Raw genomic sequence first — 25805 nt, 5'->3', positions numbered from 1 at the left:
GCAGGAGATCCAGTTGAGCCCAGGAATTTGAGGGGATGTGGCCACTTCTGGTGGCGGAGGTAGAAGGAGGAAGGAGGATTTCTCTGCCTACTCCTCCCTCACCCTTGCCTTCATTCCTCCACCCGTGTTTCCCATTGGCCGAGAGCCAGCTGGCAGGGGGACCTAGGAAACAACTTGCAGAACAAGGGTGGGGCTGTGTCTGGCACAGCTGGCAACAAGTTGAAGGTGTCCATACCCTCTGTCCCTGCTGGGGCGTGAGCTCAGGACGTGAAGGCCAGGGAAATACCTGAGGTTTGAAGTGACTCAAACCCTTGAGTGCCTGCAGTTGCAGCTGCGTCAGGTCCTGTCTGCGAGTGGGCAGGGAATGGGCACCTGTAGGAGTGTGTTAGTGAGGGGGATTCAAGGGAGGCAACTTTGTTTCCCAGATTATATTTTTTGCTAAAACTATATCTGAAATGATAGAACTTGAAAATGATAGAACTTGCATTGTTTTCCTTGTTGTGAAAGCAATTACATATTCCTTATCAAATAATGAAAAGTACAGAAATAGGAAAGAGAAGGGGGTGTAAAATAGTCTGAGCCCAGACTCTGATCAGACAGCTCAATGGTTGCGCGGTGTGCGGCCCTCGGCCTCCTGGAACACTGGCGCTCTGTGGGGGCACCAGCACCAGCCGTACAGGCCTAGTCCATAGTAGGTGCTCAGTTAATTATCTCTGGCATGTCATTGATGCCTACAACCCTTCTTCTAGGCATCACCACTTTCTCTTCCTCCAGGCATTTTTTCTATCTATTGCTATAATTTTTTTTTTTCTTTTTTTTTTTCTTTTTTTTTTTTTTGAGACGGAGTCTTGCTCTGTCGCCCAGCCTGGAGTGCAGTGGCGCAATCTCGGCTCACTGCAAGCTCCGCCTCCCAGGTTCACGCCATTCTCCTGCCTCAGCCTCCCGAGTAGCTGGGACCACAGGCGCCCGCCACTGCGCCCGGCTAATTTTTTCTATTTTTTTAGTAGAGACGGGGTTTCACCATGGTCTCGATCTCCTGACCTTGTGATCCGCCCGCCTCGGCCTTCCAAAGTGCTGGGATTACAGGCGTGAGCCACCGCGCCCGGCCTGTTTTTTTTTTTTTTTTTTTTTTTTTGAGACGGAGTGTCGCTCTGTCGCCCAGGCTGGAGTGCAGTGGCCGCATCTCAGCTCACTGCAAGCTCCGCCTCCCGGGTCTACGCCATTCTCCTGCCTCAGCCTCCTGAGTAGCTGGGACTACAGGCGCCCGCCACCTCACCCGGCTAGTTTTTTTTTTTTTTTGTATTTTTTTAGTAGAGACGGGGTTTCACCGTATTAGCCAGGCTGGTCTCGATCTCCTGACCTTGTGATCCGCCCGTCTCGGCCTCCCAAAGTGCTGGGATTACAGGCTTGAACCACCGCGCCCGGCCGGCCTGTTTTTTTTTTTTGAGATGGAGTTTCGCTTTTGTTGCCCAGGCTGGAGTGCAATGGCGTGATCATGGCTCACTGCAACCTCTGCCTCCCAGGTTCAAGCGATTCTCCTGCTTTAGCCTCCCGTGTAGCTGGGATTACAGGCATGTGCCACCACACCTGGCTAATTTTTTTGTATTTTTAGTAGAGATGAGGTTTCACCATGTTGGCCAGGCTAGTTTGTATCTCCTGACCTCAGGTGATCCACCCGCCTCAACCTCGCAAAGTGCTGGGATTATGGGCATGAGCCACTGCGCCCAGCCTATTACTATAATTTTTAAACAGTTTTGTTGAAATATAGGCTGGGCACAGTGGCTTACACTTATAATCCCAATATTTTGGAAGGCTGAGGTGGGAGGATTGTTTGAGTCAACGAGGGGGAAGTTCAAGACCAGCCTGGGCAACAGAGTGAGACTCTGTCTCAAAAAAATATTTTGTTTTTGAGACAGGGTCTTACTCTGCTGCCCAGGCTGGAGTGCAGTGGTGTGACCAATTAGCTGGGTGTCGTGGCATGTTCCTATGGTCCCAGCTACTCGGGAGGCTGAAGTGGGAGGATCTCCTGAGCCCAGGAGTTCAAGGCTGCAGTGAGCTATGATAGTGCCAGTGCAGTCCAGCTTGGGCAACCCTGTCTCTACAAAAAGAAAAAGAAAAGATATAATTCACGTAGCATTTAAACTGGACAATTGAGTGACCTTTGGTATATTCACAAAATTGTGTATCTATTATCACAATCAATTTTGGAGCATTTTTATCATCCCAAAAAGAAACCCCTGGTCCGGCATGGTGGCTCATACCTGTAATCTCAGTGCTTTGGAAGGCCCAGGTGGAGGAAAATTTCTTGAGCCCAGAAATTCAAGACCAGCCTGGGCAGCATAGTGAGACCCCCATCTCTGCAAAAAATTAAAAAGTTAGCTGGGTATGGTGGCGCACACCTGTAGGCCCAGCTACTCAGGAGGCTGAGGCAGTAGGATTCCTTGAGCCCAGAAGGTCAAGACTACAGTGAGCCATGGTTGAGCCACTGCATTCCAGCCTCTGCAACAGAGTGAGACGGTGTCTCAACAACAGCAAAGAAACACCAACAAAGAAACCCCATGTACTTTGGCCATTCCCTTCGTATCCCTTCATTTCCCCCAGCTCTAGGCAACCACAAATCTATTTTCTCTACATCTGGATTTGCCTATCCTGGACGTTTCTAGAAATGGGATCACAGAATATGTGGCCTTTTGTGACTGCCTCCCTTCACATAGCAGGATGTTTCCAAGGTTTATCCGTGTTGCAGTGTGAATCACTGTTTTGTTTCTGTTGTATAGATGGACCACATTTTGTTTATTTGTTCATCAGTTGGTAGATATTTGGGTTGCTTCATTTTTTGACTCCTATGAATAATGCTGCTATGAACATTCATTACAGGTTTTTGTGTGGACATTTGTTTTCATTTCTCTTGGGTATATACCTAGGCGTGAAACTGCAGGATCACATGATAACTCCATGTTTAACTTTTTTTTAAGACAGAGTTTCGCTCTGTCGCCCTGGCTGGTGTGCGGTGGCGCAATCTCGGCTCACCACAACCTCCACCTCCCAGGTTCACACCATTCTCCCGCCTCAGCCTAAGTAGCTGGGATGACAGGCATGCGCCACCACACCTGGCTAATTTTTGTTTTTTTTTTTTTTTTTTGAGACGGAGTCTCGCTCTGTCACCCAGGCTGGAGTGCAGTGGCAGGATCTTGGCTCACTGCAAGCTCTGCCTCCCGGGTTCACGCCATTCTCCTGCCTCAGCCTCCGGAGTAGCTGGGACTACAGGCGCCCGCCACCTCGCCCGGCTAATTTTTGGTATTTTTAGTCGAGACGGGGTTTCACCGTGTTAGCCAGGATGGTCTCGATCTCCTGACCTTGTGATCTGCCCACCTCGGCCTCCCAAACTGCTGGGATTATAGGCATGAGCCACCACGCCCGGCCTAATTTTTGTATTTTTAGTGGAGATGGGGTTTCACCATGTTGGCCAGGCTGGTCTCAAACTCCTGACCTCAGATGATCCACCCACCTTGGCCTCCCAAAGTGCTGGGATTACAGGTATGAGCCACCATGCCCAGCCTCCACGTTTAACTTTTTAAGGAACCACCAAACTGTTTTCAAAGTGACTGCACTGTTTTTTGTTCTCATCAGCAGCCCATGAGGGTTCCCGTTTCTCCACATGCTCACCACCACTTGTTCCTGTCTTTTTGGTTATCCCCATCCTGGCGGGTGCAGGTGGCTTCGCATTGTTTTGATTTGCATTTTTCTGATGGCTAAGGATGTTGAGCATCTTTTCACTTCCTATCCATTATTACATCTTATTCGGAGGAATGTCTATTCCGATGCCTTCTTTTGTAATTGGGTTATTTGTGTTTTTATTAAGTTCTGAGGGTTTCTCATATTGTGGAGAAAGCCCTTTATCAGATGCGGTTGCAGATATTTTCTGTATTTTTTGTCATCTTGTGAGTTATCTTTTCACTTTATTTATTTATTTATTTTTTATTCCGTATTTATTTATTTATTTTGAAATAGAGTCTCACTCTGTCACCCAGGCTGGAGTGCGGTGGGGTGATCTCAGCTCACTGCAGCCTCTGTCTCCCAGGTTCAAGCGATTCTCCCGCCTCAGTCTCCTTATAATCTGGGATTACAGGCACCCGCCACCATGCCCGGCTAACTTCTGTAGTAGAGACAGGGTTTCACCATGTTGGCCGGGCTGGTCTCGAACTCCCAACCCCAGGTGATCTGCCCGCCTTGGCCTCCCAAAGTGCTGGGATTGCAGGCGTGAGCCACCGCGCCTGGCCTCACTTTTTTGCTGGTGCCCCCGGAAGCACAAAAGTTTTTTGAGGGTCAGGGTTATCTGTTTTTTCCTTTTGTTGAGTGTGCGTCTGATGTCACATCTAAGAACCATTACCCTGGCCAGGCGCGGTAGCTCACACCTGTAATCCCAGCACTTTGGGAGGCCAAGGTGGGTGGATCACGAGGTCAGGAGATGGAGACCATACTGGCCAACATGGTGAAACCCCATCTCTAATAAAAATACAAAAATTAGCCGGGCGTGGTGGCACATGCCTGTAGTCCCAGCTACATGGGAGGCTGAGGCAGGAGAATCACTTGAACCAGGGATTCAGAGGCTATAGTGAGCTGAGATGGCGCCATAGCACTGCAGCCTGGCGACAGATCTAGACTCTATCTCAAAAAAAAAAAAAAAAAAGGAGCCATTACCTTACTTGAGACCATTTCACAGAGACACAGATTTGTGCCAAAACTACAAGTCTCTGCTGGCCACACAGGGTGCGTCCGGGCCCTGCGGGAGAACCGAGCAAAGGGTCCTGTGGGCCTGGGGCTGCATCCCAGCTCTGCCAAGCTCTTGCTGGTCATGTGGACCACATGTGGACCACTTAACCTTGAGTTTGACCTGTGAAATGGGGTCCTAGTAATCCTGTCCTCAGAGGGACACTGTGAGACTGAACGATGAGGCACCTGGCCCCAGGTGGCACTCAGTGCATGGCTGCCATTTCCATCATTTCCATCCCTTTCCAAGCTCTTCTGACTGTTGTTCCCCAGCGCCCTCGGCCCTCATCTTCTCCCCGCGGGTCCAGTTACAGGCAGTTGCAGGCTCTGGCAGCCTTTGTGGAAAACAGAGTAGGGTTGGCTCATGCCTCCCCTCAGCGCTCAGCCCAGAAGCTCCTGGGGTTCAGGGAGGAGTGCCCCCTGTTCCCTCACCCGGCCTAGTGGCCCAAGGGTAGCAACAAGGTCATCAAGGCCACAGGATGCTGCGCACTCTTTTTTTTTTTTTTTTTTTTTAGACGGAGTCTCGCTTTGTCACCAGGCTGGAGTGCTGCAGTGGCGGGCTCTCAGCTCACTGCAACCTCCGCCTCCCAGGTTCAAGCGATTCTCCTGCCTCAGCCTCCCGAGTAGCTGGGACTACAGGCGTGCACCAGCATGCCCAGCTAATTTTTGTATTTTTAGTAGAGGCGGGGTTTCACCATGTTGGTAGGATAGTCTTGAACTCCTGATCTCATGATCCACCCGCCTCGGCCTCCCAAAGTGCTGGAATTATAGGCGTGAGCCACCGCGCCCGGCCTTTTTTTTTTTTCTTTTTTTTCTTTTTTTTTTTCTTTTTTTTTTTTTCCTGAGACAGTCTCGCTCTTGTTGCCCAGGCTGGAGTGCAATGGCGTGGTCTCAGCTCACTGCAACCTCTGCCTCCAGGGTTCATGCGATTCTCCCGCCTCAGCCTCCTGAGTAGCTGGGATTACAGGTGCCAGCCACTATGTCCAGCTAATTTTTATATTTTTAGTAGAGACGGGGTTTCACCATGTTGGCCAGGCTGGTCTTGAACTACTGACCTCAGGTGATCCGCCTGCCTCGGCCTCCCAAAGTGCTGGGATTACAGGTGAAAACTGCTGCGCCCACCCAATTTGTGTATATTTTATGGTAGTAAATGATAAAGACGATTACCTACATATATTTTATTGTTCGTCACATATCTTTTTCATAATTTTTTCAGTATCTCTAGGCTAAGTGGGTTCATCTCTGAGGTTTTTCAAATTGTCATAAATTTCCAAAAAATTCTCCTATATATTTATTGAAAAAAATCTGGCCGGGCACAATGGCTCATACCTGTAGTTCCAACACCTTAGGAGACCAAGGTGGGAGGATCACTTGAGTCTAGGAATTCAAGACCACCCTGGGCAACATGGTGAGATCCTGTCTCTACAATAAATACAAAAATATTTGCCGGGCGCGGTGGTGGGCACCTGTAGCCCCAGCTACTTAGGAGGCTGAGTTGGGAGGATCGCCTGAGCCCATGATCTCATCACTGCACTCTAGCCTGGGCAACAGAGCAAGACCCTGTCTCAAAAAAAAAAAAAAAAGAAACCCTATGTTGTTCAAGGGTCACATATGTATTATTAAAATTAATTTTGCCCATTACTTTGTGCTATTTATTGTGGTCTGTAGAAAACATTAAATGTTGACCGGGCACGGTGGCTCACGCCTATAATCCTAGCACTTTGAGAGGCCGAGGCGGGTGGATCATGAGGTCAGAAGTTCGAGACCAGCCTGGCCAAGATGGTGAAACCCTGTCTTTACTAAAAATACAAAAATTAGCTGGGCATGCTGGCGCGCACCTGTAGTCCCAGCTACTTGGGAGGCTGAGGCAGCAGAATTGCTTGAACCTGGGAGGCGGAGGTTGCGGTGAGCCGAGATTGTGCCACTGCACTCCAGCCTGGGCCGACAAGAACAAAACTCCATCTAAAAAAAAAACAAAACAGGTCGGGCGCGGTGGCTCAAGCCTGTAATCCCAGCACTTTGGGAGGCCGAGACGGGCGGATCACGAGGTCAGGAGATCGAGACCATCCTAGCTTACCCGGTGAAACCCCGTCTCTAGTAAAAAATACAAAAAAAATAGCCGGGCGAGGTGGCGGGTGCCTGTAGTCCCAGCTACTTGGGAGGCTGAGGCAGGAGAATGGCGTAAACCCGGGAGGCGGAGCTTGCAGTGAGCCGAGATCCGGCCACTGCACTCCAGTCTCGGCGACAGAGCAAGACTCCGTCTCAAAAACAAACAAACAAACAAACAAAAAAAACAAAACAGAAAACATTAAATGTTGTGTGTGGCTTTCCACTGGACAGCACTGCTCTGGAGCCACACACACCTGGATTCAGTATGTTTCAGTATGTGGCACCACTAGTTCTACACTGTGACCTCAGGGAAATAATTTCCCCGTCCTGAGCCATGTCTTAGTTTCTCTATCTGTCAAGGCAAATAAGAGTGTCTTTCTCCTAAGATCTCAGGGATGACTTAATAGAACTACAGCACTTCACACAAGACTGGCCCATGGTGGCCACCAGCAAGTGTAACTCTTAGAATAAATATTGTAATAATTACTCTTGCTCTGTTGCCCAGGCTGGAGTGCAGTGGTGCAGTCTTGGCTTACTGCTACCTCTACTTCCTGGGTTCAAGTGATTCTCCTGCCTCAGTCTCCCAAGCAGCTGGAATTACAGGTGCACACCACTAAGCCCAGCTAATTTTTGTGTTTTTAGTAGAGGCGGGGTTTCACCAAATAGACCAGGCTGGTCTCAAACTCCTGACCTCAAGTGATCTGCCCGCCTTGGCCCCCCCAGAGTGCTGGGATTACAGGCGTGAGCCACCGCGCCCAGCTGAGCTCAGGAGTTCAAGACCAGCCTGGGCAATATGGTGAAACCCTGTCTCTATTAAAAATATAAAAATTAGCTGGGTGTGGTGGTGCGTGCCTGTGGTCCCAGGTACTTAGGAGGGTGAGGTGGGAGAATTGCCTGAACCTGGGAGTTGGAAGTTGCAGTGAGCCGAGATCACGCCACTGCATTCCAGCCTGGGCAACAGAATGAGACCCCATCTCAAAAAAGAAAAAAAAGAAAGGACAGTCCTGATGAAAATCCTGACTGCATTTGCACAAAACAGTAGAGTTAGTCTATTCCTTCCTGCCTTAAATCCTAGTGCTCACTTCTCTTCCTTACTAATAAATGTCCTTTGTGGCGTTTTTTTCCAGAATAGGGCACTTTCATCTGCATTAGGAACCTATTCGGGCAGATATCCTTTCTCCTCAATGATTTTCTTTTTTAAGATTTATATATATATATATATATATATATATATATATATATATATGTATGTATGTATGTTTGGAGACAGAGTTTCACTCTTGTTGCCCAGGCTGGAGTGCAATGGCATGCAATTGGCTCACTGCAACCACCACCTCCCAGGTTCAAATGATTCTCCTGCCTCAGCCTCTGGTGTAGCTGGTATTACAGGCATGTGCCACCATGCCTGGCTAATTTTTGTATTTTTAGTAGAGATGGGCTTTCGCCATGTTGACCAGGCTGGTCTCAAACTCCTGACCTCAGGTGATCCACCTGCCTCAGCCTCCCAAAGTCCTGGGATTACAGGTGTGAGCCACCACACCTGGCCTTTAGTTGTATTTTTAAATTTTAATCTTTTATTTATTTATTTTGAGAGCACATTATGAAATGGCTAATTTTTGTATTTTTGGTTTTGCTGTGTTGCCAATGCTGGTCTCAACCTCCTGGGCCCAAGTGATTCACCTGTCTCGGTCTCCCACAGTGCTGGGATTACTGGTATGAGCCATCGTGCCTGACCCAGTGATTTTCTTTCGTTTATTTGTTTATTTTTTTTGAGACAGAGTCTCGCTCTGTCACCCAGGCTGGAGTGCAGTGGCGCCGTTAACGGCTCTCTGCAACCTCAACCTCAACCTCCCTGGGCTCATGTGATCCTCCTACCTCAGCCTCCTGAGTAGCTGGGATTACAGGCACATGCCACCATGCTGGCCTAATTTTTGTATTTTTTGTAGAGATGGGGTCTTTCCATGTTGCCTAGGCTGGTCTCAAACTTCTGGGCTCAAGGGATCCTCCCGCCTCCCAGGTTCACGCCATTCTCCTGCCTCAGCCTCATGAGTAGCTGGGTCTACGGGTGCCCGCCACCATGCCTGGCTAATTTTTTAAATTTTTAGTAGAGACGGGGTTTCACTGTGTTAGCCAGGATGGTCTCAATCTCCTGACCTCGTGATCTGCCTGCCTCAGCCTCCCAAAGTGCTGGGATGATAGGCATGAGCCACCACGCCCGGCCCTTATGATTTATTTAATAACATTTTTGGCCGGGCACGGTGGCTCACGCCTGTCATCCCAGCACTTTGGGAGGCCGAGATGGGCGGATCACGAGGTCAGGAGATCAAGACCATCCTGGCTAACAAGGTGAAACCCTGTCTCTACTAAAAATAAAAAATAAAAAAATAGCCGGGCGGAGTGGCAGGCGCCTGTAGTCCCAGCTACTTGGGAGGCTGAGGCAGGAGAATGGCATGAACCCGGGAGGCGGAGCTTGCAGTGAGCCGAGATCATGCCACTGCACTCCAGCCTGGGCGACTGAGCAAGACTCTGTCTCAAAAAAAAAAAAGAAGAAAAAAAAAAATAACATTTTCTTTTCTCTGGCTTAGTTTGGTGTAAAGATACAGAATATAATGCATAGAACATACAAAATATGTGTTATCAACTATGTTCTCAGTAAGACTTCTGGTCAACAATAGGTTATTAGTAGTTAATAACCTACTAATAACTCCCTCTACTCTTAGAGGGGTCAAAATTATATGTGGGCCAGGCGCGGTGGCTCACACCTCTAATCCCAGCGCTTTGGGAGGCAGAGTCAGGAGGATTGCTTCAACCCATAAGTTCGAAATCAGCCTGGGCAATGTGGCAAAACCCTGTATCTACCAAAAATATACAGAAGTTAGCCAGGTATGGTGATGTATGCCTGTAGTCCTAGCTACTAGGGAGGCAGAGATGGGAGGATCACTTGAACTCAGGAGGTTGTGGCTGTGGTTAGATGTGATTGTGCCACTGCACTGCGGGCTGGGTGACAGAACGAGACTCTGTCTCAAAAAAAAAAAAAAAAAAGGTTTTTATGTAGATTTGCAACATGTGGGCATAGGGGGAGTAAGTTACCCAAGTCCACAATTTTCTTTCTTTCTTTTTTTTTTTTTGAGACAGAATCTCGTGCTGTTGCCCAGGCTAGAGTGCAACGGTGCGATCTCAGCTCACTGCTCGCTGCAACCTCTGCCTGCCGAGTTCAAGCGATTCTCCTGCCTCAGCCTCCTGAATAGCTGGGATTATAGGCGTGTACCACCACGCCCGGCTAATTTTTGTATTTTTAGTAGAGACGGGGTTTCAACGTGTTGGTCAGGCTGGTCTCGAACTCCTGACCTTGTGATCCACCCACCTCGGCCTCCCAAAGTGCTGGGATTACAGGCGTGAGCCACCGTGCCCAGCAACCTAAGTCCACAATTTTTAAGGGTCATGTGTACTTTATGGAACCTGGTATATCCAATATGTGATCATTTCAGCATGTAATCAACAGAAAAGATTCCTGGGACGGTCTATGCTTTTTGGTACCGTGTTTGAAATCTGTTGTGCGTTTACATTCTGGGACTGTCGAGGTTTCCAGTGCTCAGCTGCCACACGTGGCTGTTGGCTCCTCCATCGAGCAGTGATGATCTGGAGCCTGTGTGCTTAGCTGCTGGGTCCTAGAGCTCTTCCTCTTTCCCCAGGGACCTGGGGGTGAGGGAAGGAGCCGTTTTCATTGGGAGCTTTGAGGGTCCTTGTTTTTACGGTAGCCAGAGTCACAGCGGAAGGAGTTTGCAGAGAAGCTGGAGTCCCTGCTGCACCGCGCCTACCACCTGCAGGAGGAGTTTGGCTCCACCTTCCCCGCGGACAGCATGCTGCTAGACCTTGGTGAGCTGGGCCCAGCGCAGGCGGGGTGGGCGTGGAGGGTGGCAGGGATGGAGGTGAGGAGAAGGTTCGAGAACCGGGGCGTGGTTCTCTCAGTGCATCCGATGAATTAGAATCCCCAGGGCTCTCCGACCTCACGTGATCCAGCACCTTATGGCACAGATGGGGAAACTGAGGTGTTCCCTTCTCCATGGCAGGCTGGAGCAGAGCTGAGGTGAGGCCCCGGAAGTAACCAGCGAGTGCACCTGGCTCCATGCCCTTGGGTGTGGCCTTGGGGTTCGTGTGGCAGCATCTCCCTGATGGCTGTCCCAGGCCTCTGCTTTGAGTCCTTTCCCGTGGCTCAAACTGAGTGGGTGGATGGGGTGACTCACGGGAGGTTCACTCTGAGCAGGCCAATGGCCAAGGACAGAAGTTCCGTTGTTGGGTGCGTTGAGGTGAAATGATGTGACATGCTGAGGGGGAACCCAGTTGTTCTGCCAAACAGCCACTGTCCTCTTCAGACCCCTGCGGTGAATGACACCTTGGCCCCTCCCTGTGCACTCAGCCCTGTGGGCCCCTCAGACTCCCGAGGATCTGGCTCCCTGGCTCTGCCAGTGGGGACACAGAACCGGAGTGGGTCGGCTGAGCCACGCTCCCTGCCCTGGCTTCTCCCCACGTGCTCTGGGCGTGGCTTCTCTGTTGGAGGAATCTGCCTCCTGTGGCCTCGATACGTGGCAGAAAGGGCTGCGGGACCTTTAGGGTGGCCCGCTGCAGGTCTGTGGCCTTTGCTTACTTGCTTGACAATCCTTTCCTGAGCACCCTTGGAGGTCCACACCCCTCAGCCCTTGGGCAAGCAGGGAGGGGAACTCCAGGTTAGTGGCTGTGGACTCTCTTGAGCCCTTGGTATCAATGGCTGAGTTTCAGATTGTCAGAGGAGAGAGGCGATTTCCCCGGGGCCACACAGTACAAGGTCCTCCCCCTGCAGAGCTTGGGGGCCTTCGGGTCTCAGGTCCAGCGGTGCAACCTGTGAGCTTGGCAGAGCTGCTCACCAGCCGAGGGCTCACACCTGAGGCTGATGACCTCCGAGGATGTCGTGGGTATTGAAGGAGGCCACTCACTGAGGCGAGGAGTCCAGTGTCCTCATGCAGAAGCGCTTGCCATGTCAGAGCTTTGCCACTGAGCATGGGAATCACAGGCCCCGGATGACGCCTCCCCTGGGCCTGATGGGGGGCTTTGTGTACCGGGATTGCAGCCGAGCACTGTGCTGGGAGTCTCAGCCCGCTCTCTCTTGCGGCTCTTCCCAGAGAGGACCCTCATGCTGCCCCTGACCGAGGGCTCGCTGCGGCTGCGGGCGGATGATGAGGACAGCCTGACCTCAGAGGATTCCTTCTTCTCTGCCACCGAGGTGACTGGGGGTCGGGACCAAGCCTGGGGTGGGGTGAAGGCTGGGCCTCCTCTGCAGGCCCACTGGGCCAGCACTGGGTCATGGGAAACTGGAGGCATTTTCTCCGACAGGAGCAGAATTTGGACGCTCTCACGGGCCTCTTCGAAGCTGTTGGGGATGGGGGGTGCTGAGAAGTCAGGGGCCATTGTCCTGTGGGTGAGAGCAGGGGTTCTGTCCCGAAGGGCTCCAGCCTATGCTAGCCTCTCACTTCTCCAGACCGCTGTGCCCATTGATTGGCCTCAGTCTCCTGCCATGGGCACATGGATCAGGCACTGTGTCCTTCCCTGGGACCAAAGGACGTGCGCTTGTGTCCTTTAGATGGCCTTTTTGAGAAGGACCCCTGGAGATGGGGATGCTGAGGGCCAGAGCTGGGCTCGAACTGGGGCCTCCTGGCCAGTGTTTCCTCTGACATCCCCTCAGGGAGGTTAGCAGTGGGCAGGCACCTGGGGTGGCCGCTGTGGCCAACCAGCGGGCAGGTGCGCTCGCGCTGTGCTGTGCTGCTCACACGGGCTCCCCGGTCTCTTCCCCTGCACCCTCCCCCAGCTCTTTGAGTCCCTGCAGACCGGAGATTACCCGATCCCACTCTCCAGACCCGCTGCTGCCTATGAGGAGGCCCTGCAGCTGGTGAAGGAGGGGAAAGTGCTGTGCCGGACCCTCAGGTGAGCGGGTGTGGAGGGAGGGAGGGAGCAGGAGGTGGTGGGTGATCCTGGCCCTTGCGTGGCCCTTGCGGGAGGCGGAGAAGCCAGCGGTGCTTGGCGAGGACTCAGCCTGAGTGAGTCCAGGCTGCCTGAGCGCCATGGTGAGCTGGTGACAGCTCCTCCGCCAGCTGCAGAGGGCCTGGATGGACCCATACTGGCAGGTCTGGTACCAATAATGACAGTAACAAATGAACGTAATTAATAAAGAACAATAGTTACTACCGTTTCTAAATTCTAAGAGGGTGTTTGCTTCTACAGCACATATGCTAAAAAAAATTGGAATGATACAGAGATTAGCGTGGTCCCAGCATAAGGATAACACGCAGATTTACCGAGCATTCCATATAAAAACAAAAGGAAATTCTCAGGGGGTTACAGCCACAGCCACACAGGGGGCACTGGCTCTAAGTGCAGTGTCTGGACCCAGCCCCTCCGTAGGAGAGGTCAGGAACCCAGGCTGTGGGGACAGACAGGCCCGGACTCCCTCCAAATTCTGCCACCCTGAACAAGTTGCTTAACTTCTCTTAGCCTCAGTTTCCTTGTCTGTCGTTATATTTAGGCCTCTTCGCCATCTTATATTAACTTTTTAATTAACTTTTTTGTATAATAAGAGACTGAGAACTTGATTTTTTTTTTTTTTTAGTAGAGATGGGGTTTCACTGTGTTGGCCAGACTGGTCTCAAACTCCTGACCTCAAGTGATCTACCTGCCTCAGCCTCCCAAAGTGCTGGGACTGCAGGCGTGAGCCTCCATGCCCGGCCTGAGAACTTGGCCCTTTGGTCATGGCTTGCAGATTTCAGTATGTATGTTTAAAAGTTAATCTGGAGCTGGGCAGGGTGGCTCATCCTTATAATCCCAGTACTTTGGGAGGTCGAGGCAGGCAGATCACCTGAGGTCAGGAGTTTGAGACCAACCTGGCCAATATGGTGTAAACCCCATCTCTACTAAAAATATAAAAATTAGCTGGGCGTGGTGGCACATACCTGTAGTCCCAGCTACTCAGGAGGCTGAGACAGGAGGATCGCTTGAACCCAGGAGGGAGAGGTTGTAGTGAGTGGAGATCATGCCACTGCACTCTAGCCTGGGCAACAGAGCAAGACTCTTATCTCAAAAAAAAAAACAAAAACTGAGCTGGGCACCGTGGCTCATGCCTGTAATCCCAGCACTTTGGGAGGCAGAAGCAGGCAGATCACTTGAGGTCAGGAGGTCAAAACCAACCTGGTTAACATGGTGAATCCCCGTCTCTACTAAAAATACAAAAATTAGCCGGGAATGGTGGTGCGTGGCTGTAATCCCAGCTACTCGGGAGGCTGAGGCAGGAGAATTGCTTGAACCTGGGAGGCAGAGGTTGCAGTGAGCTGAGATTGTACCATTGCATTCCAGCCTGAGCGACAGAATGAGACTCTAAAAAAAAAAAAAAAAAGTTCACCGGGCACGGTGGCTCACACCTGTAATCCCAGCACTTTGGGAGGCCATGGTGGGCGGATCACGAGTTCAGGAGATGGAGACCCCGACTCTACTAAAAACACAAAAAAATTAGCCAGGCGTGGTGGCGGGCGCCTGTAGTCCCAGCTACTTGGGAGGCTGAATCAGGAGAATGGCGTCAACCCGGAGGCAGAGCTTGCAGTGAGCCGAGATCGCGCCACTGCACTCCAGCCTGGGCGACAGAGCGAGACTCCATCTCAAAAAAAAAAAAAAAAAGTTCACCAACCAGAAATGAATCAGACACTGGCTGAAGTGATCCGGGTGATCCGCCACATCTGCCCTCAGGAGGCAGTTTGGCCATTTTGGTTCTTTGCCAGTGAAATGTGGGGCTGGTTGTGGCCTAAGGAGGCCTCGGTCATCTCTGTACCCAGTGCCTTAGAGGCTGATACGTCCTCAGAGATCATCCAGGCAGCCCTGTCCTTTGGCCTGGGAAGACCAAGGCCTCAAGGGAGGCAGGCACCAGCCAGAGGCCACACTGCTGGGCTGAGGCAGGGCCAGGGCTGGAGCCAGAGCCTCCCACCTCCCCACCCAGGTGCCACCTGAACCCCCGGGGCATCGCTGGGCAGGGACCAGGTTGTGTGACGCCATCTGTCCTCCCCTCAGGACGGAGCTGCTGGGCTGCTACAGTGACCACGACTTTCTGGCTAAGCTGCACTGTGTGCGCCAGGCCTTTGAGGTGGGTGTGGCCTGGGGCTTCCTCGGGGTTGGGAGGCAAGGGGTAGTCAGGCTGGCCGTGGCTCTGTGGCATGTACGTGGCCTCCTGGTCCCTGGCCCGGCCTGCTCCCACACTGGGCTCCTCTGTGGCAGGTGGGCCACCTACCCGGCCTCTTCTGTGGCCCTCTCCATGGGCTTTGAGGGATCGCCATGCCTGGCAGCTCACTCCCCTCCCTTCCTCCTTCCCTAGGGGCTTCTGGAAGACAAGAGTAACCAGCTTTTCTTCGGGAAAGTGGGCCGACAGATGGTGACAGGCCTGATGACCAAGGCTGAGAAGGTAGCAGGGAGTGGGGTAGGGGGGCAAATTATAAAATGCAAACCACAGAGAGTCCCACTGAGCCCCATCTGCCAGAACCCCTGTGCACAGGCTGATATGTGTTCCTCCTACTCCGTTCTGTAGACTCTGCAACCAGGGATGTCGTTATTCCGTTTCTAAGTCTTTGTGCCCTACTTACCATCCTGCAGTTTACTCTGGAGTGTAGCGGCGCGTGGTGTCCGTCTCTCCATGCCAGCACTGGGAGGGGTGTTCCCCGACTGTGGAGTGTCCCATTGAGTGGAGAGCGCCACACAAAGCCTCCATTCCCTGACAGGTGGACACCTGGGCTGTCTGATGTTCACCATCACAGACATCACTACTACAGTCTTCCTTATACAGCTCTCTCGTGAGGTTTTCTGTGTGGCAAAGCCCTGGATATGACATTTCTGGGTCCTGGACATTTAGAAGCCCAGCAGATATTGCTAGTTTGCCCTCCACAAGGCCTTCACAACTTACATCGCTGCCAGCAAATAAGGCTATTTCCTTGCATCTCTAATTAATGATGAGGTTGCAGAATTGTTTTGATGATTGGTTACTCGTCTTTTTTGTTTTCCTTAATGGGTTTGAGCAAAGTTTTATGAACAGGTTGGACAGATGATTCTGAAACACACATCTAACCTCACTAGCCAGCTACCTACAACCCTCGCTTGTGCCTGCTGCCCTTGGGCTGAAGGCCAAGCTCTGTTTGGTGGTTTGCTGCCCTGTGAGCTTCATCCTGTCCAGCTGAAGGGCCTGCTTCTAGTGTACCAGACTTGCTGCCTGATCTGGGCTTTGCATATGCTGGTCTCTGCCCCAGGAACACTGTTGCTCAATCTTGTTTTGTTTTTTTTTTTTTTTTGAGGCAGGGTTTCACTCCTGCCACCCAAGCTGGAGTGCAATGGCACGATCTCGTCTCACTGCAACCTCCACCTCCCAGGCTCAAATGATCCTCCTACCTCAACCTCCTTAGTAGCTGGGGTTACAGGCATGCGTCACTGCGCCTGGCTAATTTTTGTATTTTTCGTAGAGACAGGGTTTTGCTATGTTGCCCAGGCTGATCTCAAACTCCTGACCTCAGGTGATGCGCCCTCTTTGGCCTCCCAAAGTGCTGGGATGACAGATGTGAGCCACCACACCTGTCCTCAATCTTTTTTTTTTTTTTTTAAATTTTATTGTGAAATACACATAGTAGAGAGTGTAAAAAGTATAGGATTTGGCCAGGCATGGTGGCTCACACTTGTAATCCCAGCACTTGAGAGCCTGAGATGGGAGGATTGCTTGATGCCAGGAGTTCAAGGCTGCAGTGAGCCAATGATTGCACCACTGCTCTCCAGCCTGGTCAACAGAGTGAGACCCTGTCTCAAAAAAAAAAAACAAACAAAAACACCCAAAAATTGTAAGATTTTTTTTTTTGAGACAGAGACTTTCTGTGTTGTCCAGGCTGGAGTGCAGTGGCACGATCTTGACTCACTGCAACTTCTGCCTCCCAGGTTCAAGTGATTCTCCTGCCTTAGTCTCCCTCCCAAGTAACGGATTACAGGCGTGCGCCACCACACCCAGCTAATTTTTGTATTTTCAGTAGAGACAGGGTTTCACCATGTTTGCCAGGCTGGTCTCAAACTCCTGACCTCAGGTAATCCACCAGCCTCAGGCCTCCTAAAGTGCTGGGATTACAGGTGTTAGCCACCAGGCCCGGCCTATGTATAGGATTTAATGAAAGACAAACCCCGTATAACCAGCACCCAGGTTAAGAAGTAGGACATATACCAGTACCTGGAAGCCCCCCACCCCACTTTTTCCTCTGTCCCCCTCCCTTCCCCCTTCCTTGGTCACTTGTTATCTGAGTACCCCCAGCCTTCTCTGTCCCCAGGAGGTCATCACCTGACTCATCGTCTGACGCCTGAGAGAACCCCTGGGCTCACCGTGGCGGTGTGGCCTCACTGCCCTGCCTCCTGCTCATGGGCTGCCTTGTCCTTCCTCCCCTATTACTCAGTTAGCTCCATGAGGGCCAGGGCCAGAACTCTCCTGGCACAGGTGTGTGCCCCATCCAGGGCCTGGCACAGGGCGGGTACTGCATCAGCATTCCTCAGATATTCTCACGGCAGCGGCTGGTTACCTGGCTGTGAGCTCAGTGTGTACTCAGTGGTTCTTCACTACGGGGAGTTCATTCGAGCCTCACTGCAATTTCTGTTTGGCGGATGAGGACACTGAGCCCAGGAAGGGAAGGGGGCTTGTCCAGGGTACTGAGTATGTGAAGGGTAGACTGGATTTGAAGCCAGGTGGCCCGGACCCAGCCTGAGCCCTTAACTTGGTCGGTGGGCCTCCCCAGGAAGCAGGGTGAGTGAACAAGTGAAGGAGGGCTAAGGGGGTGCCAGGGCCCCACCCTCTGGGGAGCTCCCTTTGCAACCTTCCCAGTATGGAACTTTGGTTTTATTAAGAAATGAAAGCCGTTTAGCAGCACCTGAGTGCCACAGCCTGCACCGCGCCCTGGGACTGGAGCAGTAACTGTGGTGGCTCTATTAGGACTGGGGCCAGGCCCTGGCCTGGGAAGATGCTAGCCCTGTGGGAGGCACCGAGGGACTGGGGTTGTAGCATCAGGGCACTCGCTCAACTTGGTGTCAGTGGGGCGACCACAAAACCTCATCGCGTATCAGTGTCCTCCTGTGGAAATGGGTGTGTCCTGGGGACCTTATGCGATGACATAGGGCATGCTCAAGTGTCAAGGACCAGCCCATATCTTCATCATTGTCACCATTTACCGATGAGAAAACAGACTCAGGGCGGTTAAGGGACGGCCTAGGATCATCCTGGCAAAATCTCTTTAAAATGTAAATACTTTTTAAGACATTTGGGGCCATGTGCAGTGGCTCTGCCTATAATCTCAGCATTTTGGGAGGCCAAGGTGGGTGGATCACCTGAGGTCCAGACCAGCCTGGCCAACATGGAGAAACCCCGTCTCTACTAAAAATACAAAAATTAGCTGGGTGTGATGGCAGGCACCTGTAATCCTAGCTACTTGGGAGACTGAGGCAGGAGAATCACTTGAACCTGGAAGGTGGAGGCCGCAGTGAGCTGAGATCGCGCCACTGCACTCCTGCCAGGGCGACAAAGACTTAAAGAAAAAAAAAGGCCAGGTGCAGTGTGGCTCATGCCTGTAATCCCAGCACTTTGGGAGGCCGAGGCGGGCAGATCATGATGTCAGGAGATCAAGACCATCCTAGCTAACACGGTGAGACCCCGTCTCTACTAAAAATACAAAAAAAGTAGGCAGGCGTGGTGGCGGGCATCTGTAGTCTCAGCTTCTCGGGAGGCTGAGGCAGGAGAATGGTGTGAACCCAGGAGGTGGAGCTTGCAGTGAGCCGAGATCGCACTCCTGCATTCCAGCCTGGGCAACAGAGCGAGACTCCATCTCAAAAAAAAAAAAAAAAAGGTCACGAGTTAATCCATGCTGAGAACCAACCCTGACACTTAAGTGTTTTTCTACATCTGTAAATGCAGACCCACATCTGAAAAGAGCATCCCAAACCCCAGCTAACCCTCAGGGTCCTAGAGAGTGAAGGATGCATCATGTGTGCCGAGAGCCTCCGTGCTGTGCAGGGCGCTTTAAACACTGTTTGTTGAAGGCTTTGGTGCTGGACTGACTGCATCACACACGAGCTCAGCAACTGCCCTAGAAGAATCTCATCAGGGTGGGGCTGTAGCTTCTCCCCTTTCCCCGTTGAGGTCCAAGGTCACGGAGATTTGAACCTTCAGCTGCCTGACTCTAATCCTCCCATTCTGTGTCCCTCCAAAGTGAGATCACACGGTCACACTAGGCACTCGTGGAAGGCAGCAGGCGCTCAGCAGAGGAGCTGGCTTGAGACCTGACAGCGTGCCCTGGTTCTCTGGAGAAGCACGTTGTGCTAAGTAGGAGACACTTCTCTGCTACGTTTTCTCTGTGCCTGCTGCGTGGGGATGGGCCCCAGCCGTGCCTTGGCATGTCCCCCATCCACAGGCCAGCCTGTCCCTGTGGGTCTTGTCCAGTGACCAGGATGGGCCGTGCTTCTCCCCACAGAGCCCCAAAGGCTTCCTGGAGAGCTACGAGGAGATGCTGAGCTATGCCCTACAGCCCGAGACCTGGGCCACAACACGGCTGGAGCTGGAGGGCCGAGGGGTGAGTTGTTTTGTGCTGAACCCCAACATCCTGGGCTCCCCTGCATCTGAGCAGCAAGGGGGTTCCTGGGCCAAGCTCTACCTCAGTTCCAAGCGGCTGGGACGGTTCCATCGCTGCTCACAGCCCCCAGTTCCTGCCCTACCGCAGGCCAAGGCGGAGGGAGGAATGGCCTCAGCTACACCCATTGCACAGCAGAGGGGGAAGACGTGTCCCCCCGATGTGTGCTCATGCTCTAGCCCCCCAGCCTCAGTCTCCCCATCTGGAAAGTGGCCCCGAGGCTCCAGCAGTGCCCCCATGCATGAGCCTCCCGGGGGCACCCTCTGCAGGTGGTATGCATGAGCTTCTTCGACATCGTGCTGGACTTTATCCTCATGGACGCCTTTGAGGACCTGGAGAACCCCCCGGCCTCGGTGCTCGCTGTCCTGCGGAACCGCTGGCTGTCAGACAGCTTCAAGGAGACGGTGGGTCGCTGCCCTGCTCCCAGACCCACGCTTGCTCACATCAGCCCATGCGGTTGCTTGGCTCCATTCCCTCTGTCCCTAGCACTGGCACCAGGGCTGGGCCCTCACCCCCTGGATCCGGGGCTGCCAGGCCTGGGAGACCGCAGTCTGCTCTGGAGAAGCCTCCAGGGTGCCCCGTTGCTGCCTGGTGCCCCAGTTTAGAACCAACGTGGTGTACGTTTTCTTCCTATTGAGTGGTTTCACTGCTGTGCTGGTATGAATTCGATCCATTTTTTTTTTTTTTTTTTTTGAGACAGAGTCTCGCTCTGTCACCCAGGCTGGAGTGCAGTGGCCGAATCTCAGCTCACTGCAAGCTCCGCCTCCCGGGTTCACGCCATTCTCCTGCCTCAGCCTCCCGAGTAGCTGGGACTACAGGCGCCCGCCACCTCGCCCGGCTAGTTTTTTGTATTTTTAGTAGAGACGGGGTTTCACCGTGTTAACCAGGATGGTCTCGATCTCCTGACCTCGTGATCCGCCCGTCTCGGCCTCCCAAAGTGCTGGGATTACAGGCTTGAGCCACCGCGCCCGGCCTCGATCCATTTTAATGCATCCTGTTAAATCAAGTTAAAAGAGGGGAAAGCAAAACCAAAAAGATAAAAAGGCACAGAGCGAGAGACAGCCCAGCACAGGACCCCCAGCAAGGCAAGCAGTGACACTCCAGCAGCCGGGCTGTGCTGCCTGGACCCAGGCTTCTGCGAGGCGGTTTACAGGGGGGAACCATTGCTCCCACAACCACCAAACGATGTGGGAGTGCTGTGTTGTGCTCCTTTGCAGAAGAGGAGACTGAGGCTCAGAGAAGATCCAGCAGTAAGATTAGAGTCTATTCAAGTTTAGGTATGTCTGAGTCCAAAATCAGAGGAGGAAGCAGCAGAGCTTAGGCACCCAGCCCCATCTCCCTGCTTGGAGTGGGGTGAGCTGGGTTTAAGAGCTTGGTCCTGGGCTGACAGAGGGTGAGGGGCTGTGGGCTAGGCCCATTTTGACAGCCGGGGGACATCCTGTCTTTGATGTAGGCCTTGGCCACTGCTTGCTGGTCGGTCCTGAAAGCCAAGAGGAGGCTGCTGATGGTGAGTGACTGGGCAGGCCTAGGGGAGCAAGAGCTGGGCTCTGAGGCAGCTTGGTGGGGAGCGGAGCTGGTGCAGGGCGGCCTCGCTGAGCCACTTGGACTTCACTGCTCACGGCCCTGGCCCCCTTCTTCCGCCGTTACCTCTCCCTGGGCCGGGAGCTCCCTAGAGGCGCATGTGGACCCACTTGTTCTCCTCCCCAGGCCCAGCACAGAGCAGGCCACTGGGGAGGGGAACGAACACCCTAGGGTGGTGGCCACAGGGCTGGCAGCTGGCCTGGTGCAGGCATCTCGGTGGGGACAGGATACCCAGGAGCAAGCAGAGCACTGTCCCTCCTGCCCTTTCCCCGCCCCAGTCAGGCTGCTGTAATCTCCGCTCCCAGGCTGCGACTGGCTGCGCTATCTGGGCTGTGGTTTGTCGTTCCCCTCTGCGGCCAGGCTCTGCTGCCCAGCTGATATCAGCTGCCGGGGCCACGTGCTCCAGGCACTTCCCTCAGAGCCACCATGGCCCCACCTTGTGCAGTTCTCACAGCGGCCCACGGTTACCCTGTCTGCACAAGTGAGAATGGGCTTTGAAAGCTGAGTCACTGCCCAGGGTCATCTAGCAGGAAAGTACATGAGCTGGGGCGACCTCTAAAGCCCAGCCCTTTATGCGACACCTGGGCCTGGTGCCCCAGCCTGGCCCCTCAGCCTTGTGCCCACCCGCAGGTGCCCGATGGCTTCATCTCCCATTTCTACTCCGTATCGGAGCATGTGAGCCCTGTCCTAGCCTTCGGCTTCCTTGGACCCAAACCTCAGCTCGCTGAAGTCTGTGCTTTCTTCAAGGTAAACAGGGAGCAGTTCTTGTTCTTTCCTGACCCCTGCGCTGGGCACAGGCGTCCTGGGAGGTGCCAGGACTGGGGTGAGGGCCTGGGCCTAGGCCTGCTCCCAGAGAGAAGGCAGAGCCGGACCCACGTGGGTCCAGAGGAAGCAGCAAGAGGGAGGAACCTGGGGATGGAGAGGACAGGCTGGGGCTCTGGTGGTGGAGAAGGGGACTTGGGGTGACTTGGAGGGCATCATGGTGGGCAGCGGCCTGCGCCAGGCCCGACACCGGCCCTGCTCCCCCAGCACCAGATTGTACAGTACCTGAGGGACATGTTCGACCTGGACAATGTGCGCTACACATCAGTGCCCGCGCTGGCAGACGACATCCTGCAGCTGTCCCGGCGCCGCAGCGAGATCCTGCTGGGGTACCTGGGGGTGCCCGTGGCCAGCAGCACAGGCCTGAATGGGACGCTACCCCGAGAGAACGGGCCCCTGGGGGAGCTGCCGTAGAGGTGGCACGGGCTGGGAGGCGGCAGAGAGAAGGCTCCTCCTCCCTTCCCTGGGTTGGTATCTGACAGCTGTGGTGGCTAAGGGCCAGTTGCCCCTGACCTTGCCCCACCCCCATCATCTGGGAGTCCCCAAGGCCTAGAGGGGAAATTTCCATGGAGAAGAATGGAACAGTCCCTGGGGGAAGCAGAGGCCAGGACCAGTGGGGCCTCCGGGAGAGAAAGGCAGTGAGAGGGGAGTGTTGTGGAGAATTGGGATAGGCAGAGCTGGGATGCCCCAGATGGGGGACTCCAAAACCTCCCATTGCCCCAGGGCTGCTGACAAGGGGGCTGGGAGGGTGGAAGTGAAGGATGGGGCACAGAGCCCTGTGGTGAAGGTCACAGTGTCCTGAGCTAGAAGCCACCTGTGGCTGCAAGGTCTCAGCATCCAGGCATCCGGCTGTCCTGTCCTGATGGCCTCCCCACCTCGGCCGCCTTCTCAGAGAGTTTGCAACTCCAGAGGAGGAGAGTGGGGCCACCTTGATGGGCAGCAGGTCCGGGCCATCCAGAGGTGGGGCAGAGGTGGGCCTCCCACTCCTGTGCTCTCATCTGGGCAGGGACTGGACCCTTGACAAACCCAAGCACCAAACCAGGACACTATCCTTTGACATTCCCTCACCCTGCCAAAGATCCACATTTCTCCTCCCACCTCTGTCACCACCAAAGATGGGCGGAGGTGGAGCTGGGCCCTCCTGCCCCCGCCCATCCCCCTTCCATGAGCCCGGACCTCCCTGGGCGGTGCTAGGCTCTGAGCTGGGGGATCTGACCAGGTGTCACTCAGGCCCCTGTCACCCGTGGGCCCGGGGACCACGTTGGGGGAGGTCGAGAGGATGTATGTGGCTGGACCAGCTTCCCCACCCTCATTAGGACAAGAAACTGTCCAGCACTTTGCCTTCAGTTCAACGCACAAACACTCCTGGGGCCTCACAGGGGCAGAGCTTCCCCTGGGCCTGCAGAGAGACTCCTGTTAGCAGCGACGTTCTCATGCCGCAGGGTCCTGTCGGCCCGGCAGACTCACTTCTCAGTGTCCTCACCTGAGCAGGTGTCTGTGGCCCCAACGCATTCTGCTGGGGCTCTGCCCTTTCCAGGTTGAGAGGCCTGTGGGAGAAACAGACTCCCCTCCTGGGTTTCCACACTCAGGAGTCAGAGGACTGGCTCCTGTGACCAGGGCCCCTCTCCCCTGGAAGGGAAAGGGGTCTGGGGATGGGAGGGTGCACCACAGAGAGGAGATGATGCTGGCCATGGCCATCTTCTGTGGGCCTCTTCCCAGACACAGATTCCATGGGCACTAACTCGCCTCCCAGGCTGATGCCTGGAGGCAGCCTCCAGGGCAGGAAGGACCCTGTGCTCCCCACCCCTCATCCTGACATCCTGTTCATTTGCACTTACCCTGTGCTGTGAATGTAATGGTGGGCCTTGGCCCTGCCCACTCTGATTTGCATTTTCATTTGTCTTTGTTTACACATCCGTGCACTGCCTGTAAGAGTCGATTGTCACAGCTTCGACTGACTTTCGGATGGTAGAGTGTGTGCACTGACTGTGAGTCGAATAAACAATTGAAACGATTTCCTTCCACTTTGCCATGTTGTTGGTTATGTGCATGAATGTTTGCTTCTTGGGGCAGAGCAGGGCACCTGCTCTTTGGGGTGCCATGGGTGAAGGTTCCAGGACAAAGGTCAGGAGAAGCCTGGTGGGGGCTGTGATCCTACTTGGGGCCACTTGGCTGCCTGACAGGGTCCAGCCATCCCTAGGCAGGGAGCCCTGGTGGTCAGCGGGGAAGGGTGGGGAGCGGCCAGTGCCACGCTCAAGGCCATGGATGCGCGGTGGGCAGCCTAGCTGTGGACCCCACTCAGGCACCATCTTAGGGAAGTCGATTCTCACTGGCCCTCAGTTTCCACATCTGTAAAATGCAGGCACTGGACCAGGCCAAGGTGTAGACTCACAGGCTTAAAGGTGGTTACCACCCAAGATGTGAGAGCTGGGGGAGCGGCTGGAACAGTGGGAACAGGTCCAAGCCTGCCGGATCGTTACATGTTTTCATGGGCAGCTGGAAATCACAAGTTTTATTTTAAAGGTTTTTAAAAAAGAAACTTGCTGGGCACGGTGGCTCAAGCCTGTAATCCCAGCACTTTGGGAGGCCGAGACGGGCGGATCACGAGGTCAGGAGATCGAGACCATCCTGGCTAACACGGTGAAACCCCGTCTCTACTAAAAAGTACAAAAAACTAGCCGGGCGAGGTGGCGAGCGCCTGTAGTCCCAGCTACTCGGGAGGCTGAGCCAGGAGAATGGCGTAAACCCGGGAGGCGGAGCTTGCAGTGAGCAGAGATCCGGCCACCGCACCCCAGCCTGGGTGACAGAGCGAGACTCCGTCTCAAAAAAAAAAAAAAAAAAGAAACTTAAAAACAATTTTTCAAATGTACAGAAACATTGGAAAAAACATATAAAGAACACTCATAAAACCAACACCTCTGGTCATGTAATTAATATTTGCCATGTTTATCTCATGTATTTCTAAAATACTTTAGCCTAAGTTTCAGGCATGTACTTTACTCTTAAACCTTTAAGCAGAGTTTAAAAACAAGGTAGTTGGCCAGGCGTAGTGGCTCACGCGTTTAATCCCAGCACTTTGGGAGGCTGAGGCCGGCGGATCACGAGGTCAGGAGATCGAGACCATCCTGGCTAACACAGTGAAACTCTATCTCTACTAAAAATACAAAAAAAATTAGCTGGGTGTGGTGGCAGGTACCTGTAGTCCCAGCTACTCGGGAGGCTGAGGCAGGAGAATGGCGTGAACCCGGGAGGCAGAGCTTACAGTGAGCCGAGATCGTGCTACTGCATTCCAGCCTGGGCGACAGCGAGACTCTGTCTCAGAAAAAAAAAAAAAAAAAAAAAAAGAGGGTAGTCACTTTCTCGTAAGTGGGAGCTGAATGATGAGAACACATGGACACACTGCAGGGAACACACACTGGGGCCTGTCGGAGGGCAGGGGTGGGGAGAAGGGAGAGCATCAGGAAAAACAGCTAGTGGATGCTGGGCTTAATACCCGGGCGATGGGATTGCTGGGCGCAGTGGCTCATGCCTGTAATCCCAACACTTTGGGAGGTCAAGGCAGGTGGATCACTTGAGGCCAGGAGTTCAAGATCAGCCTGGCCAACATGGTGAAACCCGTCTCTACTAAAAAATACAAAAACTTGGCCAGGTGTGGTGGAGGGTGCCTGTAGTCTCAGCTGCTTGGGAGGCTGAGGGACGAGAAGTGCTTGAACCCGGCGGGCAGAGGTTGCAGTGAGCTGAGATCATGCCACTTCACTCCATTCTGGGTGACAAAGGGAACTCCATCTCAAAAAAAAAAAAAAAAAAAGGAAAACCTAGGTGATG

General features: G+C 53.3%; 1 protein-coding gene, 1 long non-coding RNA gene and 1 other non-coding gene across 7 annotated transcripts in view; all 3 read left to right on the top strand.

The window, feature by feature from the left end:
• Positions 1-23994, top strand: part of MIGA2 (mitoguardin 2) — a 38473-nt gene extending 14479 nt beyond the window's left edge. For all 4 annotated transcript variants that reach the window (XM_001118706.5, XM_077967726.1, XM_077967727.1 and 1 more), the window contains exons 7-16: positions 10638-10755; positions 12036-12136; positions 12719-12834; positions 14962-15034; positions 15263-15349; positions 19422-19520; positions 19847-19981; positions 21031-21084; positions 21789-21905; positions 22188-23994. In XM_001118706.5, the coding sequence (XP_001118706.4) occupies positions 10638-10755; positions 12036-12136; positions 12719-12834; positions 14962-15034; positions 15263-15349; positions 19422-19520; positions 19847-19981; positions 21031-21084; positions 21789-21905; positions 22188-22394 (1107 nt within the window). In that variant the 3' untranslated portion in view covers positions 22395-23994. The remainder of the gene's footprint in view (positions 1-10637; positions 10756-12035; positions 12137-12718; positions 12835-14961; positions 15035-15262; positions 15350-19421; positions 19521-19846; positions 19982-21030; positions 21085-21788; positions 21906-22187) is intronic.
• Positions 13116-13223, top strand: LOC114672888 (U6 spliceosomal RNA). Its single transcript, XR_003723420.2, has one exon. It is a non-coding gene; the product is annotated as a U6 spliceosomal RNA (small nuclear RNA).
• On the top strand, positions 16202-18796 carry LOC144335046 (uncharacterized). Of its 2 annotated transcripts, none has more exons than XR_013405481.1 (3): positions 16202-16462; positions 17019-17096; positions 18315-18796. It is a non-coding gene; the product is annotated as an uncharacterized LOC144335046 (long non-coding RNA). The 2 variants fall into 2 exon arrangements; XR_013405482.1 differs by having other exon boundaries at positions 16202-16489; positions 17044-17096.
• Positions 23995-25805: the final 1811 nt, after the last annotated feature.

Source organism: Macaca mulatta, chromosome 15, assembly GCF_049350105.2.
Source record: "Macaca mulatta isolate MMU2019108-1 chromosome 15, T2T-MMU8v2.0, whole genome shotgun sequence".
Classification (NCBI taxonomy): domain Eukaryota; kingdom Metazoa; phylum Chordata; class Mammalia; order Primates; family Cercopithecidae; genus Macaca; species Macaca mulatta.
Note: the sequence above shows the minus strand (reverse complement) of the source record. Positions and strands in the feature narration are given on the sequence as shown.